The sequence below is a fragment of the Trichechus manatus genome, unplaced genomic scaffold, assembly GCF_000243295.1.
Source record: "Trichechus manatus latirostris isolate Lorelei unplaced genomic scaffold, TriManLat1.0 scaffold00004, whole genome shotgun sequence".
NCBI lineage: Eukaryota > Metazoa > Chordata > Mammalia > Sirenia > Trichechidae > Trichechus > Trichechus manatus.
This window is the reverse complement of record NW_004443940.1, coordinates 8463237-8482288: the sequence shown is the minus strand read 5'-3', so window position 1 is coordinate 8482288 and position 19052 is coordinate 8463237. Positions and strand designations below refer to the sequence as shown.

Here is a 19052-nt window from a genome sequence, read left to right as displayed (position 1 = left end):
TTTATTATGGTTATGTCCTCCTGGTGTATTGACCCTTTGATGATTATATAGTGTCCTTCCTTATCCTTTGTCACCAGTCTATTTTGTCAGAGATTAATATTGTCACTCCTGCTCTTTTTTGAGTGTTGTTTTCTTGATATATTTTTTTCCACCCTTGGAGTTTTAGTTGTTTGTGTCTTTAAGTCTAAGGTGTGTCTCTTGTAGGCAGCGTATAGACGGATCATTTTTTTAATCCATTCTTACACTCTCTTGTCTCTTTATTGGTGCATTTAGTCCGTTTACATTCAGTATAATTATTGATAGGTATACATTTAGTGCTGTCATTTTGATGTCCTTTTTTGTGTGTTGTTGACTGTTTCTTTGTTCCTCTTAATTTTCTGTGCTGAGTCGTTTTTAAGTATTTTCGTCTTTTTCATTGTTGTTGATAATTGTATTTGCTGAGTCTTTATGTTTTTCTTGTTTTTTATTTTGATGTGTAGGACTGTTAGTTTCCTCTGTGGTTACCTTAATATTTACCCTTATTTTTCTAAGTTTATACCAGTCTTTTATTTCTTTATATCGCCTTGACTTCCTCTCCATATGAAAGATCTACAACTACATTTTTTAGTCCCTCTTTTTTCTTTTAATGTTGTCATCTTTTACATATTGACGTCTCTGTTTCCCTATTTTCAGTGTTTTAGCTTTGATAATATTTTTATGACTTCCCTATCTGGGTTGATACCTGGTTGCTCTGTCCTGTGTTGTAGTCTTTGGACATTATCTGATGTTACTGATTTTCTAACCAGACGACTCTCTTTAGTATTTTTTGTAATTTTGGTTTGGTTTTTGCAAATTCCCTAAACTTCTGTTTATCTGAAAATGCCATAATTTTGCCATCATATTTGAGAGACAGTTTTGCTGGGTATACAATTCTTGGCTGGCAATTTTTTTCCTTCAGTGCTTTATATATGTCATCCCATTGCCTTCTTGCCTGCATGGTTTCCGCTGAGTAGTCCGAGCTTAGTCTTATTGACTTTCTTTTGCAGATGACTTTTCATTTATCCCCAGCTGCTCTTAAAATTCTCTATTTATCTTTCATTTTGGCAAGTTTGATTATAATATGTTTTGGTGACTTTCTTTTGGGATCTACCTTATGTGGGATTCGATGAGCATCTTGGGTAGATATCTTTTCATCTTTAACGACATCAGGGAAGTTTTATGCCAACAAATCTTCCACAATTCTCTCTGTATTTTCTGTTATCCCCTCTGTTCTGGTACTCCAGTCACTGAGAGGTTATTCCTCTTGATAGAGTCCCACATAATTCTTAGGGTGTCTTCATTTTCTTAAAATTGTTTTATTGGATTTTTCCTCAAGTCAGTTGGTGTCAAGTGCTTTATCTTCAGTCTCACTTATTCTGACTTCCATTGCCTCAGTTCTGTTCCTATGACTTTCTATTGAGTTGTCTAATTCTGAAATTTTATTGTTAATCTTCTGGATTTTCCGTTTGCTGTCTCTCTATGGGTTCTTGGAGCCTGTTAAATTTGTCGTTATACTCCTCTATATAATTTCCTCTATTGCTTTTGTCTATATGTTCCTTGGCATGTTCTGCGTTTTGCCTAATCTCCTTCCTGATCTCTTGAAGGCTTGAAGGGTTCTGTATATTAATCTTTCGTATTCTACGTCTGATAATTCCACGAAGTTCTCTTCCTCTGGAAAATTTCTTGTTTTTCTTTGTTTTGGGAGCTTGTTGAAGCCATCATGGTCTGCCTCTGTGTGATTTGATATTGACTGTTTTCTCTGAGCCATTAATAAGTTATTATATTTATTTATTTTATGTCTGCTTACTATGTCCCAGCTTGTTTTGTTTTGTTTCAGTATGCCCAAATAGGCTGCTCGTGTGAGCTAATTTGATTATTGGCACCTTTGAAGCTCTAACTTCCTGTCACCAGGTGGTTAGAGCTGTTACTGGGTATGTGAGCCCAGGAGTCTGTTTACTTTTCTTGTATGGATTCAGCTCAGGTGTCCAGGTAGTTGGTCACCAAGTATGTGGTGCAGGCTCTCACCTACAGTCCTAGACAGGCAGGGGTGATTGGTTAGGCACAGGTATCTGGCTGCAGTAGGGGGTCACATGCTGAGAAAGGCCAGGGGGCTGACAGCTGCCCAAGTGTCTGGGAGGAAAGCGTGTCCCTGTTCCCTAGAGCGTGTAGGTGGGTAGGTTTTACAGCTGGATTATGGGCACCCAGTGCTGTTGGCTTTAAAAAACTGGGAGGCACCACTTATTCTTGGACCCCTCTTGTGGGTGGCTAGGTGACGTGAGTGGGCTACCAGTCCGGAGACCCTTGATGTGGGTAGGTGAGGACCCTGCTTAATGAGCAGAGCAGTGTCAAATGTTACGAACCTACCACTCCACCATGTAGCTGAAACAGTTGAAGTTAGGCTTCAGGTATACACCCTGTTGTACTGTGGTAATGAGGGCCTACACAGTTGAAATGGGCCCACTTGGGTCTGTGCAGGTGTGAAAGGCATTCAGAGTCCGTGGACCCCTTATGCCTGTGCCTTGACAAAGGAGCTGTGCCTACCCTGAATTCCCAGCTTAGAGGAGCTGGCAGATTATTTTTTCCTGTTTGTTAATTTGTTCCTTCTCCAAGGCCTGGAGAATGGTTCAGGGCTCATGACGCGTCCTGCTTCTGGCCCAAGGGACTTGGCAATTGCTGAAGCTGGCCCGGGACCAGTGCAGAGCAGGGAGGGGCAGGTAAATGGGAGAGAGATTTTTCTCAAAGGGGATGTTTTTTGATCTGAGTGGTAGGTTAGACGCATGTACTTATCTTTTGCCAATTGAGTGCCGCTTTTCACTGGTTCTGGAGGCGTGAGTAGACTCTCCACCTCTAGGTCTCTCCTGATGTAGAAAATGCCTCCCAAGCACCACAGCTTGCTTCACCTAGTGTGCCCGCTGCAGGATGCCAGTTCCCGCTGAGTCAGATTTGGTAACTCCTCGCTGCTTCTGAACCATCTCTCCCTGCCCCTGCAGCTCAGTCCGATTCCTCAACTTTGCCTTTGATGTTCAGGGCTCCTAGATTATCATATATAATCGATTCACTTGTTTTTTCGGGTCTTTGTTGTAAGAGGGACAACAGGATGTGTCTGACTACTGTGCCATCTTGTCCCTGCCTCCAGATTATTTGTCTTTTTTTAATTAAGCTCTCAAAGTTTTATGTATATTTTGTTCATTTGATTCGTGTCGGATATATGGTTTCCAAAGATATTTTCCCAGTCGGTAGCTTGTCTTTTCACTTTTTTGGTAGTCTTTTGGTGAACATAAGTTTTAAATTTTTATGAGGTCCTGTTTTTTTATTTTGTCTTTTACTGTTTTTGCTCTTGTTATTATGTTAGATAATCCATTGTTAAAAGCTAGGCCTGACAGCATTGCCCCTGCTTGTTCTAAGAATTTTATGGTTTTAGTTTGCACATTTACGTCCTTAATCCATTTTGAATTTTTTTTTCTGTATAGAGTGAGGCGTGGATCCTGTTTCATTTTTCTGCATGTGGAAATCCAATTTTCCCAGCACCATTCATTGAAGAGACTCTTCTTTCCCCATCGAATGAACTTAGCACCCTTGTCAAAAATCAGCTGACCATAGATACGTGGGTTTGACTAATTCCTTTTGACAGCTGTTTAGTGTTTCATGATACATATGTGCTATATGTATTTAACCAGTCCTGAATGATGGACATTTAGGTTGCTTCTGATATTTGCCATCAGAAACAATAATGCAGTGTGTTTCTTGTACGTAGGTAATTTTCTACAAGTTCAAGTATAACCAAATTCCTAGAAATTTGAAATTCCTAGGAGAATTTGAAACTACTAGGTCAAACAGATTGTGCATTTGTAGTTGTAATGTATTGCAAAATTGCTTTCCATACTGCCTGTTTTCCTGTGCCCCACCCAACACAGTGAGTTTTGATGGTGACACATCTGGAAGGTGAAAATGGCATCTCGTTGAGGCTTTACAAATGTTTGAGCCGTTTGCATTTCCCTTTCTAAAAACTGTTTAACCCATTTTTCTCTTGTGTCCCGGGCCTTATTTAGCTGTGGGAGCTGTTGATATATTAAGCAAATTAGCCTTTTGTCTGGTGTGAGTTCCAGATACCCGCCTCCCCCAGTTTGTTGTTTCCCTTTCAGCTTGGCTTTTGGTAGTTATTACCATAAATTTTTCTTTAAATTTATCAGGGGTGTGTGTGTGTGTGTGCATGGCTTCTGAATTTCATGTCATACTTAGAAAAGACCTCCCCTACTTCATGATTGTTTAAAAAGCTCTTCCATATTTTTCTTCTAGCACTTGTAGGTTTCATTTTTTCTATTTAAATCTTTCAATCATTAGTATGTATTTTGGGTAAGGTATGAAGTATGGATCAACCATTTTTTTCCCCTAGTTGTCCCAGTGCCATGCATTGAACAATTCATCTTCCCTCAGTGATTCAAAATGCCATTAGGTGTCTTATGTGTGGGTCTTGTCTACCCAGCTAGGTCATAAACTTTTTAAAAGCAACAATTGGATATTATCCTGTCTTATATCTTCCCATAAAGCTGAGCATAATATTCTTCATAAAATAAATATGAATTTTTTTACATTTTTTATATTGAGAATTCTATATATTAGAAAGTATACAAAGCATTCACATACAGTTTAATGAAAACTTGTTAAATGAACACCTTTGTAACCACCACCTAGATCAAGAAATAGGCTATTTCCAGCTCCCTAGAGTCCCCTGTGCCCCTTCCCAATCACATTCTTCTCCCATCCCCCAGAGGTAACCACTATCCTGACTTTTGTGATAATTATTTCCTTTTCTTTTTATTGATTTCTTCCTTGCATATGAAATTGCCGTCTTTGTAGGTCAGAAATCATTGAGTAGCTGCAGTGTCATATGGTTCACCCTAGTAATTTTACCACCTGTGTATGGATCTCTAAGCAGTACAGTTTTTAGTCTGTTTTTGAATATTACTTAAATGGAGTCGTCCTGTATGTGTTCTTCTGTGTCGTTCTTTCATTCAGTTGTTGATGTTGTGGGATTCAACCATGTTGTTGCCAGCTGTTGATTCTCATTGCTGGATCTATTCCATCTACTACATTTTATTTATCCATTCTACTGTTGCTGGACTATGGATTGTTTCCAGTTTTGACTATTGCAAACACTGCTGCTTTGAAAATCCTTGTACATGTGTGTTGATGCATGTGACCAGGATTTCATCTAGGACAGGGATTGGCAAATTATGGCCTGCCGACTGGTTTGTTATTATCTTTAAAATTTTGTGTTTTCGCTGAAAATTACACAGCAAATTAGGATCCCACTTAACAGTTTCTACACAATTTGTTCAGTGACATTGGTTACATTTTTCACTGTGTCAGCTTTCTCATTATTTCCACTCTGGTTGTTACATTTCCAGCAATCTAGTTTCCTAGCCCCCTTGCCTTCTTGTTTTTAGTTCTGAGTATATGTTGACAATTTGGTCTCATATACATGGTTTTTTAAAGGACCACAGTACTCACTGATGTTATTGTTTGTTTTATGTGCCAATCTATTATTTAGCTAAAAGATAACCTCATGGAATAGTTTTGGTTCAAGGTTTAACAAGTATCTCAGGGTGATAATCTTGGGGAGTCCTGCAGTCTCAACTAGTCCAGTAGGCCTAGACTTTTTAAGAATTTAAGTTCTGTTCCACATTTTGTTCTCTTTCTATCAGGATCCATCTATTGTGTTCCTGATAAGAACAGTCCGTAGTGGTAGCTGGGCACCACCTAGTTCTTCTGGTCTCAGGGTAGATGAGGCTGTGTTTTGTGTAGACTTAATAGTCCTATAGACTAGTTTCTTCTCTGAGTCTTTGGTTTTCTTCATTTTCTTTTTCTCTGGATGCGTAGAGACCAATCATTGTATCTTAGATGGCTACTCACAAGCTTCTAAGACTCCAGGTGCTACTCACCAAACTCGGATGTAGAACATAAACTTTATGTACTATATTATGCCAGTTGATTGAGTTGTCCCATGAGACTGTGGCCCTAAAAGCCTTCAGACCCCGTAAACCAATCCTGTGAGGTGTTTGGTTAAGTCTAAGAAGTGTCTGTGTTTGTGACCTCTGAGTACTTTATTGTATATATGAGTATATGTGGATGCATACACCTGCTGCCAGTTTTTGTAAATAAAGTTGTGTTGTTTACATATTGTCTTTGGCTGCTTTCATGCTACAAGGGTAGAATTGAGTAGTCATGGCAGAGATTGTATGGCCTGCCAAACCTAAGATATTTACTACCTGGCCCTTTATAGAAAAAGTTTGCTGACTCCTGGTCTAGAGTATGGACCTAGAAATGGAATTGTTGGATCATAGAGTATGTGAATCTTTAGCTTTACTAGATAAGGGTAAGCTAAATTCGAAAATGGTTAGACCACAGCCTTGACAACACTTGGTTTTATCAGATTTTTACATTTTTGCCAATTAGGTCAGTGTGTAATGGTATTTCATTGTAGTTTCAATTTGTATTTTCTGATTTCTGATGAGGTTGAACATATTTTTTTGCACGTTTTAGGCCATTTGGATTTCCTGTTTTGTAATATGCCCATTTATTTTCCTATTGGTGGTTTGCCTTTGTAAATTAATGCTGATTAGTTGATATCTCCAAATAATGTTTACACTTTGTGTTTCTGCAGAACAAATAGTGGAGAAAGATGAAGGTCCATATTATACTCACCTGGGATCTGGCCCCACTGTAGCCTCTATCCGGGAACTCATGGAGGAGCGGTGAGTAATGCACAGATGCCCAAGGAGAAATACAGATTTTAAGCACCTCTCATTTTCTTTGCCTTGTACTAGGCAACATACAGAAAGAAAGCCCTGATATCCAGATTATAGAAAGTTGAGTCTGGGGTTCTTACCTCCAGGGTTTCTGGATTTCTTTTAATCTAAAGGTCCACCTTTCATCTATCCATCTGTCTCTCTTTTTCTTGAAATGTTTTTATTTCAAGAATGGTTGTTTGTCCTATTGTTTCCCACAGTCTAAATTGTGGTTTCATGTGGTGGTGTTTAACATGTTCTTCTGCCCTCTGTTTGTCCTGTAAATTGGAGTTAGATCTAGATCTAGAGGTTTGTTCAGAGTTAAGTTGTTTTCTCTCTCTCTCTCTTTTTTCCCCTCTCAAAACGACTTCACAGGTGGTATTTTGTACCTCCATTAGGAGGTATGTAATGTCTCATCTTAGGCTGGTGGGAGCCTGTTCAGGTTGTCTCCTGAGTCCTTTTGACGGGATCCTAGGAACCTTAGCTTTCTTGATTTCTCAAATGGCACAGTGCTCCAGGCTCACGTTGTACAGTTGTCTGAGAAGTTCCGGCTCCTTTTATTGGCGGAAAAAGTATTTAGAAAACAATCTAGGTACTATGGGTACTTGTTGCTACTGATTTTTTTGTTATTACTTAGTGATTGAATACATCGTAAGTTTATACTGACATTTCTAATTCAAGTTTAGACTATAGGGTTTTTGCTTAACGCTTCTGTTTGTAGTTTTTTTTTTGTTTTTTTTAAGTAGTTTGTGTAGATAGAGACTTTAAAATCTATGTACATGTCCATATCAGATAGAAATACTATGAGTTCCAATATATAGGGAGGTAATATACTAGGGGAGGAGCTCTGGTGATGCAGTGGTTAAAGCGCTCCGCTGCTAACTGAAAGGTTGGTGGTTCGAACCCACCTGCCACTCTGAGGGAGAAAGATATGGTAGTATGCATCTGTAAAGATTATAGCCTTGGAAAGCCTAGGGGGCAGTTTTACTCTGTCCTTTAGGGTCGCTATGAGTCAGAATCGGCTCAACAGCAGTGGGTCGGGTTTGGTTTTAATATACTGGGTGGTTAAGAGCATGGACGCTAACTAGAGCTAACCTAAGGTCAAATCCTGGCCCTGCCGTTTACTGCTGTACTTCTCTGTGATTCAGTTTTCTTATCTGTAAAAGGGAAAGAATGATAAAAGTACACATCTTACAGGAGGAGTGTTATGAAAATAAACTGAATTGATGTCGTAAAGGTCTTTAGTGCCTGGTGCACAGTAAGTAAAGAGTGGACAGTCATTGTCTGCCTCATATACACGTATGTGTTGATTGCATCCTTTGACAAGCGTATTTTAAGAGTCAAGGCAAAGATTATGTAGACATAAACATATTTTACAAATGTATGCAAGGCTGAGTGGTTTAGAGTTTCTGCAAATTTGGGAACCAGATTTTGTGTGACCAAGGGAGCTAAATTAATCTTGTCATTAACATTGCAGGGAGCATGGGTTTGAACTGAATAACTGTAACAGTTTCCCTGAATTAATAAAAGGTAGGATGGATGGAGGGCAGTGGTCTGCTGTAATCACTCTTAATCATCTTATACCATCTGGAAACATTTATATTCAAAGTAGCCCCTCAGAAATGCATTTGATCAAAGACCCAATCTGAAGTTCAAGCCTGATTTAAAGGGCACTTCTGATTCTAGGAGAATGAAATAGCTCTAAAACAGTGTGTGTTGTACATGTGCGCCGCATGTGCCCATGCACTGCAGTTTCAAGGCTGGGCCAGGCATCGTTTTATCTGGTGATTTTTGTAAGGAATCTTGACACTATCCTTAGGGAATCTTGACTCTGTTCTTTCCCGGCTGAGGGCTGCAGGAAAGTGAAACGTAGAAGTTTCGTCTGGGACAGTTTTTTTTTTGGAAACAATTTTACAAGATTTCCAGACAGCTCCTATCTTAGTTATCTAGTGCTGCTGTAACAGAAATGCAAGTGGGTGGCTTTAACAAACTAATTTATTTTCTCACTATTTACAAGGCTGGAAGTCTGACTTCAGGGCACCGGCTCTAAGGAAAGGGCCTCTCTCCTGCTGTCTCCTCTGGGGGAGAATCCTTGTCTCTGCTTCTTTATCCTTGCCTCAGCTTCTCTAGCATTCTTCTCAGAGTTCCTTGGAGATTTCCATGTGGCATGTATCTTTCCCCCATTTGTGCTTCCTTGATTCTGTGTCTAACCTGTTCTTTTTATATCTTGAAAGTGATTGGCTTAAGACACACCCAACACTGATATGACCTCATTAACATAACAGAGAAACCCCTATTCCCAAATGGGATGACATCTACAGGTTAAATGTTTACCACACATATTTTACGGGGCATAAATCCATAACAACTCCCTTAAATAACTTTTAGTTATAGAAGAAGATGTTTTGAAATGAGGTTTAATCAAGAGATAGTGATAAAGTTTAGATTCATCCCGTTTTTTTTCACTGCTTTAAAAATAGCAGCCAACTGTAGATTCTTCAGAAACTGATCCAAGGGAGGAATTCTCTGCAGACTCAGGAATACTTACGTTTTTCCTCAGCAACTGGTAGATTTTTATCTTAAGGACCTTGTAAATCATGTAGCAGATTGCGCTTCCATCTTTATGTTGGCTGCTAGTATGCTTAGAGCCAGATTTGTGTACCTCCATCAGGAAGAATGTAAGGTCTCATCTTTGGCCAGTGAGAGCCTGTTCAGGTTCACACCCAAGTCCTCTTGACATGACCCTAAGGGGTCTTTTACAGCTTCCTTGATTTCCCATATGACAAGATATCTGGGCTCATCTCTCAAAAATACACACAAGCCCCTGCTATTTGTATTTTGTGTACTAATATCATGTCTGTCTTTTTCCCCTTTACTGTGACTTCATTGCCTGTTATTTTCATCTTATGTATGTCTTTTTAAAATCTTTTCTGGAACAAGGAGGGGAATGAATGATTGGTGTACATCATCTGGCTGATGGTCTAGTTTGTGAATGGTCCAGGCTGCCTCTTTCCTAGATTTTTCTCTGTAGGAGCACTCTAATGCCAGGAGTTGGTCAAAGGCAGGGAGGGGAAGTAAACAGAAATCAAGGAGATGTTGGTCCTTTTAGCTTCTCTGTTAAAGATTTGGAGAAAGTATGGGAAGGTAGAAAGCAGATCTTAAAATACTATTCCAACTTATTTATGGTTTTCAAGCCTCCTTAATAAGATCTTTATTTTTTTTTTAACATAAAATATATATATAACATAACATCTGTTGTCTTTGGCTGGGTTCCCAAGAGAAGCAAAACCAGTGAAGCAAATATATGTATATACAAAGAGAGATTTAGCTCAGAGAAATGGCTCATGTGGTTGTAGACGCTGGCAAGTCCCAAGTCCGTGGGTCACGTGTCAGGCTGGAGGCTTGTTCTGACTCACATAGCTGCAGAGGCTGACGAATCCAAGGCAGGCTGCTAGCTCAGGTCCCAAGAACCAAAGGTCAGATGATGATGAGCCAGATGGAGGATCCAGAACAAGCAAGTGAGCTTTGCCAGAATGTCCATATATATTGGATGCAGGCCACACTCCTGAGGAAACTCACCTTACAACTGATTGGCTGATCACATCAGCTCACATCATGGAGGATGACTACATCATTACATAACTGCCAAATTACATCATTACATAACTGCCAAACCACTGAGAATCATGTCCCAGACAAGTTGACACACAACCTTAACCATCACATTTGCTGATTCAACGTTTTTCAGGTGTACAATTTAGTGATTTAATTACATTAATCATGTTGTGCAACCACCGCTCATAATCATTGCCAGATTTCCCATCACCATAAACAAATACTGCCTCCTAAACAATGACTCCCCCTTTCCCCCTCCCTCTCACCCCTGGTATCCGCTAATAAACTTTGGTCTGTATGCATTTGCCTATTCTTGTTATTTCATATAAGTGAGGTCATACCATATTTGTCCTTTTGTGACTGACTTATTTCACTGAGCATAAGATTTTGAGGTTCATCCACGTTGTAGCGTGGATTAGGACTTCATTTCTCTTCATGGCTGAGTAGTACTCTATTGTATGTATGTACCACAATAAAGTCCTTATTGTTGATACTCCTTATTGGAGTCCGTTGGAAAGCCCGTATCTGAGAATGGTGTGCTGCACAGAGCTATATATCCTCTAGCGGGGGAGGAGGTTCTCTGCAGCCTAGAACACTTTGACCCATGGTGACCTTATGTACAACAGAATGAAACATTGCCTAGACCTGCATCATCCTCAGCAACTGCAGCGTGTTTGAGTTCATCATTGAAGCTGTTGTGCCAATCTGTCTCACCAAGGGTCTCCCTTACCCTTGCTGGCCCTCTACTCAACCAAACATGATGTCCTTCTCTAGCAGTTAATCCCTCCTGATGATGTGTCCAAAGCAAGCTAGTCAGACAAGGTTCTCTTGTGATCCATGGGGTTTTCATTGTCTGATTTTTGGAAGTAGATCACCAGACCTTTCTTCCTAGTTCATCTTAGTCTGAAAGCTCCACTGAAACCTGTCCACCATGGGTGACACTGCTGGTATTTGAAATACTGGTGACATAGCTCCCAGCATCACAGCAACCGTCTAGCCACCACAGTATGACAAACAGATAGATGGTGGAGCCTAGGAGTTAGGTGTTCATTACGTGCTTATTCTAGAAACGAGGAACCAACACCGTGCTAGCAAGTCCTCTGAGCTTTGGGAGATCTGGTGTCATTGCTGTGTGGTAGAGATAATCCTGAAGAAGCACAACTTTAGATGAGCTGTTCTCAAACTTGAGCATGCTTCAGATTCACTTGGAGAACTTGTCAAAGTAGATTGCTGGGCCCCACCCCAGAGTTTCTGGTCCAGCAGGTTTGCATTCCTACCAGCTTCCCAGAGGATACTAATGCTGCTCATCCTGAGACCACCCTTGGAGAACCAGTGGCTGATGTTGCCAGGTTACCTTTTAGAATAAGATTTCAGCCTCTCCTTCCAGACTTAGTTTAGTGTCTAGGATACTATCTAGGGTTTAGATACTAGAAGGAACATTTAATGGTAGGCCAGTAGTAAGACAATTAAGGAGAAAGAACAAGAACTAAGGCGAGGATTTTGCTGTTTGGTTGGTTGCCTTTAAAAGCAAAGCGACAGTTTTGGTTTTTTAAAAAAATCTAGTTGATCAGACCGTGCTTGGCCCTTTGATTTGCTCTCTAATATGAAGTCTGAAGTTCAGTGCAGTAAGCATTTCTCACAATGGCAGGATGGTGGGGAAGGTCCTGGTTACAGCTCCTGAGCCAGTGTCCTCAGCTCACCCTCCTGTGGGCAATGTGATATCCCTTCCACTGGCGGTGAGAGCAGTGCAGGCACCTCGGCTCTGCTTCCATCCCAGGACACGTGGTATGCCCAGGCCCCGCACTGCGGGCAGCTTCCTGATAAATGCTTGCTGGATTCAAAGTTTCCCAGGAGGTAGACAGAGGCAGCACTATCTGGTTTTTTCCTTTTGATCCATACCACACTGTGTAAACTCCCCAGAGTCCTGTCTTCCAAACACTTTCTATAAGAGACTAACATAGCCTTAGAGTTTTAACTTTGTAATTGTCAGAAACACTTTTCCCCTTCCCTAAGATCTTGAGTTACCTAGAGAACATGGAACCCAGAGAAACCTTAAGTCAGCATTTTTTAAAAAATCTTTATTCTTTTTTAATTATAAAAATAAAACATGTCTATAAAATAAGGCTTGTTTAAAACTCAATTAAGGGTGATAAATCTCTCCACCAATTATTCTTCCCAGAAGGAACACTTTTGTTTAAGTTTGATGCTTAGCTTTCTACTTTTCCTAAGCATTTACAGAGATACACATAAGTTCATGGAGAAATTTTAAACCAAATGGGCTCAACCGTAATATACCCACTGTTTGCAGCTTGCTTTTTCTCCCACTTCAGTTATTTCCATGTCAGTATATAGAGTTCTGTCCCGTCATTTTTGATGGCTACATAGTTTTCCATTTATGGCCATACACATTTTATCAAGCCATGCACATACTGGACATTTCAGTTGTTTGTAGTTTTGTTGTTGTTGTTGTTGATGCAACAATGAATATCTTGTTCCTAAATCTTGGTGCATTTATATAGTATTTCTGAGGCAGAGATTCCTAGACGTGGAGTGGAAGAGAGATAGGATATGTGTATTTTAAACTGTAATAAACCAAACCAAACCCATTGTCATCGAATCGATTCTGACTCATAGTGACCCTACAGGACAGAGCAGAATTGCCCCATTGAGTTTCCTAGGCTGTAATCTTTACAGGAGCAGACTGCCTGCCGCATCTTTCTCCTGCAGAGCAGCTGGTGGGTTGGAACCGCCAACCTTTTGGTTAGCAGCTGAGCACTTAACCACTGTGCCACCAGGACTTCTTTTAAACTGTAGATTGTTGTTGTTAGGTGCCATTGAGTCGGTTCTGACTCATAGTGACCCTGTAGGACAGAGTAGAACTGCCCTGTAGGGTTTTCAAGGAGCAGCTGGTGGATTTGAACTGCTGACCTTTTGGTTAGCGGCCAAGCTCTTAACCATTACGCAACCAGGGCTCTGAACTGTGATAGCTGTGATCAAATTACCCTCTATAAAATAGTTTATTAAAATAATATGCCATGACAAAATAATATACACCATATTAATCGATCAAAGGAGAAGAATCATTTAGTCATCTCTTAGGTATTGATGACACATTTGATAAAAGCAGTCAATTCTTAATTTAAAACCCTTAGAACAAGAGACCCTTAGTAGAGACTTCAAAGTAAAGAAGTCTCTGTCTCTACCCAAAAATCAGCCGGCCCTGTGCTCAGTGATGACTTGTTGGAAACGTTTCCAGTAAAGTCAGGAAGTAAGCAAAATGCCTGCTAGCACTTTGAGAGGACTGGCCAGTACGGAGACAAGAGACTAAAGTAGAGGTATAAATAGTGGAAAAGAGGTGGTGGCAAATTACTGATATTTACAGATGACACAGTATTGTACTTGAAACCAAAAGTTGTTAAAAATAAGACGATTCACTGGGGTCTTAAAAGCTAGTGAGCAGCCATCTAAGATGCATCAATTGGTCTCAACCCATCTGGAGCAAAGGAGAATGAAGAACACCAAAGATACAAGGAAAGTATTAGCCCAAGAGACAGAAAGGGCCACATAAACCAGAGACTTCAACAGCGTCAGACCAGAAGAACTAGATGGTGCCTGGCTACCACCAATGACCACCCTGACAAGGAACACAACAGAGTCCCTGACGGAGCAGGAGAAAAGTGGGGTGCAGAACTCAAATTCTAGTAAAAAGAACAGACTCAATGGTTTGACTGAGACTGGAGGGACCTGGGAAGACATGGTCCCCGGACTCTCTGTTAGCCCAAAACTAAAACCATTCCCGAGGCCAACTCTTCAGACAAAGACTGGACTGTAGGGCGTAAAATGATACTCATGAAGATTGTGCTTCTTAGCTCAAGTAGATACTTGAGACTAAATGAGCAGCTCCTGTCCGGAGGCAAGAAGAGAAGGCAGAGAGGGTCAGGAGCTGGTTGAATGGACACTGGGAATTGGGGTGGGAAGAAGGAGTGTGTTGTCACAGTATAGGGAGAGCAACTAGGGTCACAGAACAATGTATGTATAAATTTTTGTATGAGAGACTAACTTAAATTGTAAACTTTCACTTAAAGCACAATAAAAAAATAATAAAAGGAATTCTGTGAAAAAAATGATTCTATAAGGCAAATGGTTTACATTACTGAGAATAATGATCTAAAAAAGAGAAAAGAAAAAGAATAATGAATATTTATTGGGCTCTCTCTTCCATACCAGCATTGTTGAAACACTTTAAATAATGTACTCCCTGTGCATCTCGTTTAATCTTTTACCAAACCTAGGAGGCAGGAAGTATTTTCACCCCCATTTTACAGATGAGGAAACTGAGGCTTAAAGTTCAGTAATTCAGCCACAGTCACATAGCAAGAAAGTGGTTGGGCTGGCTCTGTCTTATCTCCTGGGCCGTACTTGAACCAGGGTTGCCCCATATGGTTGTGTGGCCTTGGGCAAGTCAGTTAAACTCTGAAGACTGTAGCTTGATCACCTCTTAAACATGGTGTGATTTGATTAGATGGCCTCAGAGACCTGCAGCTCTGAAACTCTGAGTATGCACGTGTGGGGCAGGGGAGGGGTGTGGGTAGGAACCAGACATGCTTACTGTCCAGGGAATCCTTGCAGCCAGTATTTGGTGCCTGGTGGGGTCATTTTCCCCAAACCTCGATGTTTGTCCTCATCTTGTTTAAATGCCAGCTGGCAACCATTGAAAGGGAGCAATAAGGATTTCCTCATTTGTCTGTTTTTTGTTTGTTTATGAATTCAAAAATAGCTAACACTCAGGGTGACTCAGCTAACGTGGCTGGACACACGTGCCTACAGGTCACCTTTGGTTTCAGTACCTTTCTGGAGGCTCAAAGGTAGTTATCAAGGGCCTTCTGCTCAACTCCCTCCCTCCCCGCCGCTCCCTCCCCACCCTTGGACAGGTGGACTGGATGGACAGGAGCAGACAAGACAGGTGAACCAGAGGGCCAGGACCTCTAAGTGGCCACTCTGTCCCCAGAGCCTCCAAGCACAGAAGGAACATGTAAATCTTGCCCTTTCTTCTCTTTTGCTTCCGCAGTGACTACAGATCCCAGGTGATGCACACTGAGCTTTCCTTCTTACTGAAAGTTGTTCTCCCTTGGGACCCACTGTGCTAATGGTAGTCTCTGTCTCCTTCTCCAGGTATGGAGAGAAGGGGAAAGCCATCCGGATCGAGAAGGTCATCTACACGGGGAAGGAGGGGAAAAGCTCGCGTGGCTGCCCCATTGCAAAGTGGGTGAGTGTCGGGACCCCGCGGCCGAGGCTATGCTGCTCTCTCCTCTGCCCCCCTCAACTCCTGGGGCTGAGCTGCAGGCCAGGAAGGGGGTGTGCGTTTACTGTCCAGGGAGCGGGACCCTGGAAGCTGGCATTTGGTGCCTGGTGGTGTCATTTCCCTCCAGCCTCAGCTCTTTCTTCTTGTCTAGTCCAAATGTAACCTCCAACATCCTCATACTATCATACCACCCTGTGGTTCATGGCTGTGGGGTAGGAGAAGGAGAAGCTGAGATGCTGTCATTACCCAAGGTTGGGCCTGAATCCTTGGCCCCATGTGGGCCACTTGATTCCTCTTCCTCTTCGTGTGCCTGGAGCTGCCAGTGTTCCTGTCTTTTGCCTGGAAGCCAGGGGAGAAACGGAAGGCGGGCTTGCTGTGACCAGCCTGGGGGACGAGGCTGGGCTTCCGGCAAGGTTGGGGACCAGCCTGGCCGCTGCCTCACTTCTGAGCCACTATTTCCTACAAGGCAGCCCGAGTGCCTCAGGAGGGGGGACGTAAATGACCAAACAGAGTTCTGGGCTTGCCCTTCCTGTCCACAAAGAGACCTTAAATAGCTGAGCACCTGCTCTGCAGAGTAAACACTCCTGAGCAACAGAAGTTTATTGAGTACCCGTGTGCGCAGCACCGCACTGGGTGTGTAGCAGGGTAGTGTGCCTGGAATGGAAGGTTCTGTCCCTGCGGTCAGGCTGCTTATAACTTAGAGACCCATGAAATAAAATCATGCTAGGCTTGAGTAAGTGCGATTTAACTCTAAGAGACAGAGTTAGTGTTGTAGATCGGGACAAGGGGCATGAGTGGTGGGACGAATATTCAGGCTAGGTTTCCCAGAGAAGAGGGGCATGCACAGGGCCGTAAATATGGGTCATATTAAATGGGCTGAAGAGAAGGTAGAAGAAGTCCACGTGAGTGGAGTCATGTGGACAAAGGCAAAGAGTGAGGGAAGGTGGCAAGATGTCCTTGGTCAGCACATGGCCATCTGTGCACCTGCCCGTTTTTATCTGGCATATACCCCATGCCTCCGTGTCTTCGTGTTTAGTGAAAGTAAAAGGGGTCTGAACTTGAACTACCTCATATGTATTTCTAGCAGTTGATTGTAGAACTATATGTAACAACAGAACCTGGAACCACTTCGCACATTTTCAGGTGTGAAGAAGCCTCTTGTCCACACCCTTGTGAAAGACGGCCACTGCAGTGGGAGTTTGACTGTGTCTGTGATGTGGCTGATCAGGATGGGGTACTGTCTCCCCAGAGAACCCTTCAGGGAAATGACATCTGCCACAGAGTGGCAGCTGTCCCCTTTCTCCTGCTAATTCATACAGTCATTTAGAAATCTCAGTCTTGGTCAGGAAATTGAAGTCCTTTGGGGCTCACGTAAAGTTAGAGACGTTTCCAGCTAAAGTTAGAGACTTCAGATAAAGTTGGCACAATAAGGAAAGAGAATAGCTAGGTATGCGAGTGTGCATTTCCAGACCCTGGATACACATGGCAAGGCATTGACTCTTGACCAGGGCCTGTGTGTCCCTGCTGGGGGCTGGAAAGAGTTTGTTTGCCTGGAGACTGGCTGACCAGGAGGGGAGGAAGGCGGTGCCCAGGTAGAGCATGAGAGCAGCCCCGTGGCTGTGAGAGGGAAAGCGGTGAGGTTGGAGAGGAGCTTGGCCTCAGCATGCCAGCGTTGGTTCTGTGGACAAAGGCCCGGAGCACGTGCAGCACAGTGGACTTGCGATTAAGTCGCAGCGTGGCCATCACTGATCCCTGGTGGATGGTGCAGCTTTCAAAGAAAAGACCAGGTAGAAGGGGGTGTGTAGTGAGGTGTTCCCAGGAGATGAGGAAAGCATGTGTCTGATTAGTGGAGAGACAAGCAGAGAGGAAAAAAATTTTTTTATGGGAAGAACAAATGGGTAGTAGATCACAGACTATTAAACAGTGGCAAGAAGTGCCAGCGCTAAGCTCCATTGTTTTGTTTGTCTTGCCATCTGATTTAGTGTGGTGGACTTCTCTGCTTTTGTGGCTTACACAGTTGCAAAATACCCTATGTATTTTGGTGGGAAGGCTCTTCTAAAGAGTTCTGCCTCCTTTGGAAACTGGAGGAGGGGTGTGTATTCCCTCTCCTGCCCCCCTGGGGGAGTCACCTGCAAACGCCTGGGAGGACAGGTGTTCTTGGTGGCTGTGTGGTGTTGAGAGCCCAGGGCAATGGATATAGTGCTCTATGGCCACGGGCGAGTGGCAGCATCCAGCTGCCCGTGGTGGACGTCTCCGGTGGTTCTCCCTACCCCACCAGGTTCCATGTCTAGAGCCTGAGTTTTCTTTTCCAACCAGGGTTTATGTCTGTCTGCAGCCTAGACCCCTGACTGGTACCTTCAGCTGAAGGTAGAGTACCTGACAAGTTCTAGACTTGGCTAGCCAGGATCTTGGCACATCATGAGTGCCCAGTAACTGTGTGTTAAGAGGATGATCTAGGTAAGCAGTGAGGCGGCCCAGGGAGCTTCTGGTGACTCTGATTTTAAGGTGGCATGTACAAAATATGGAAGACATATCAAATAACCAAGCACGAGTAAGAGAGTGACCCAGATAGCATTAAGCAGGCTCGGAATAAAATAGAGGCATGCCGCAAGCAAACACTGCAAACAACAAAAATGGGCTTTTGGTAAGAACTTCAGGGATGCTGTTGGTCCAGTCTATAAAGTTAACAGAGGTCAGAAACACCAATCACAGCCTGCCCGACAGATTTTGATCTTGCCAGCCCCACGATCACATGAGCCAATTCCTTAATATAAATATAATATTAAAAAACAAACACCAGTTGCCATCAAGTTGACTCTGACTCATGGCGACCCCATGTGTGCCAGAGTAGAACTGTGCTCCATAGGGTTTTCAATGGATAATTTTTTGGAAGATTACAGGCTTTCCTTCTGAGGCATCTCTGGGTGGACTCAACCACCAGCCTTTTCGGTTAGTAGCCAAGCATGTTAACCATTTTCACCATCCAGGACTCCTAACAAAAGTCAGAGGTAGGTATTTGATGTGATGGTTAGTTTTATATGTCAGCCTGGCTAGGCCAGTTATTTAACCCAACACTAAGATTGCCAGGCCTTTCTTCTGCAGCACCACTGGAGTGGCAGATTTTTTTTTGGGGGGGGAGTTTTTTAAATAACATTTATTGATTGTCCATTTATTAGTTACACATACAATTTGAAATCATGCTTTAATACATGATGGGTTTTTTTTTTTTTTTAATTGTACTTCAGGTGAAGGCTTACAGAACAAATAGTTTCTCATGAAACAGAAGCACACATGTTGTTTTATGACATTGGTTAACAACCCCACAACAT

The 19052-nt window shown here is 42.3% G+C and overlaps 1 protein-coding gene across 1 annotated transcript in view; it reads left to right on the top strand.

Moving 5' to 3' along the window:
* The window catches only part of TET3 (tet methylcytosine dioxygenase 3), a 61454-nt gene that overhangs the window by 26266 nt on the left and 16136 nt on the right, over positions 1 to 19052 (top strand). Inside the window, exons 2-3 of the mRNA XM_023732576.1 lie at positions 6683 to 6773; positions 15594 to 15687. Coding sequence (XP_023588344.1) covers positions 6683 to 6773; positions 15594 to 15687 — 185 coding nt within the window. The remainder of the gene's footprint in view (positions 1 to 6682; positions 6774 to 15593; positions 15688 to 19052) is intronic.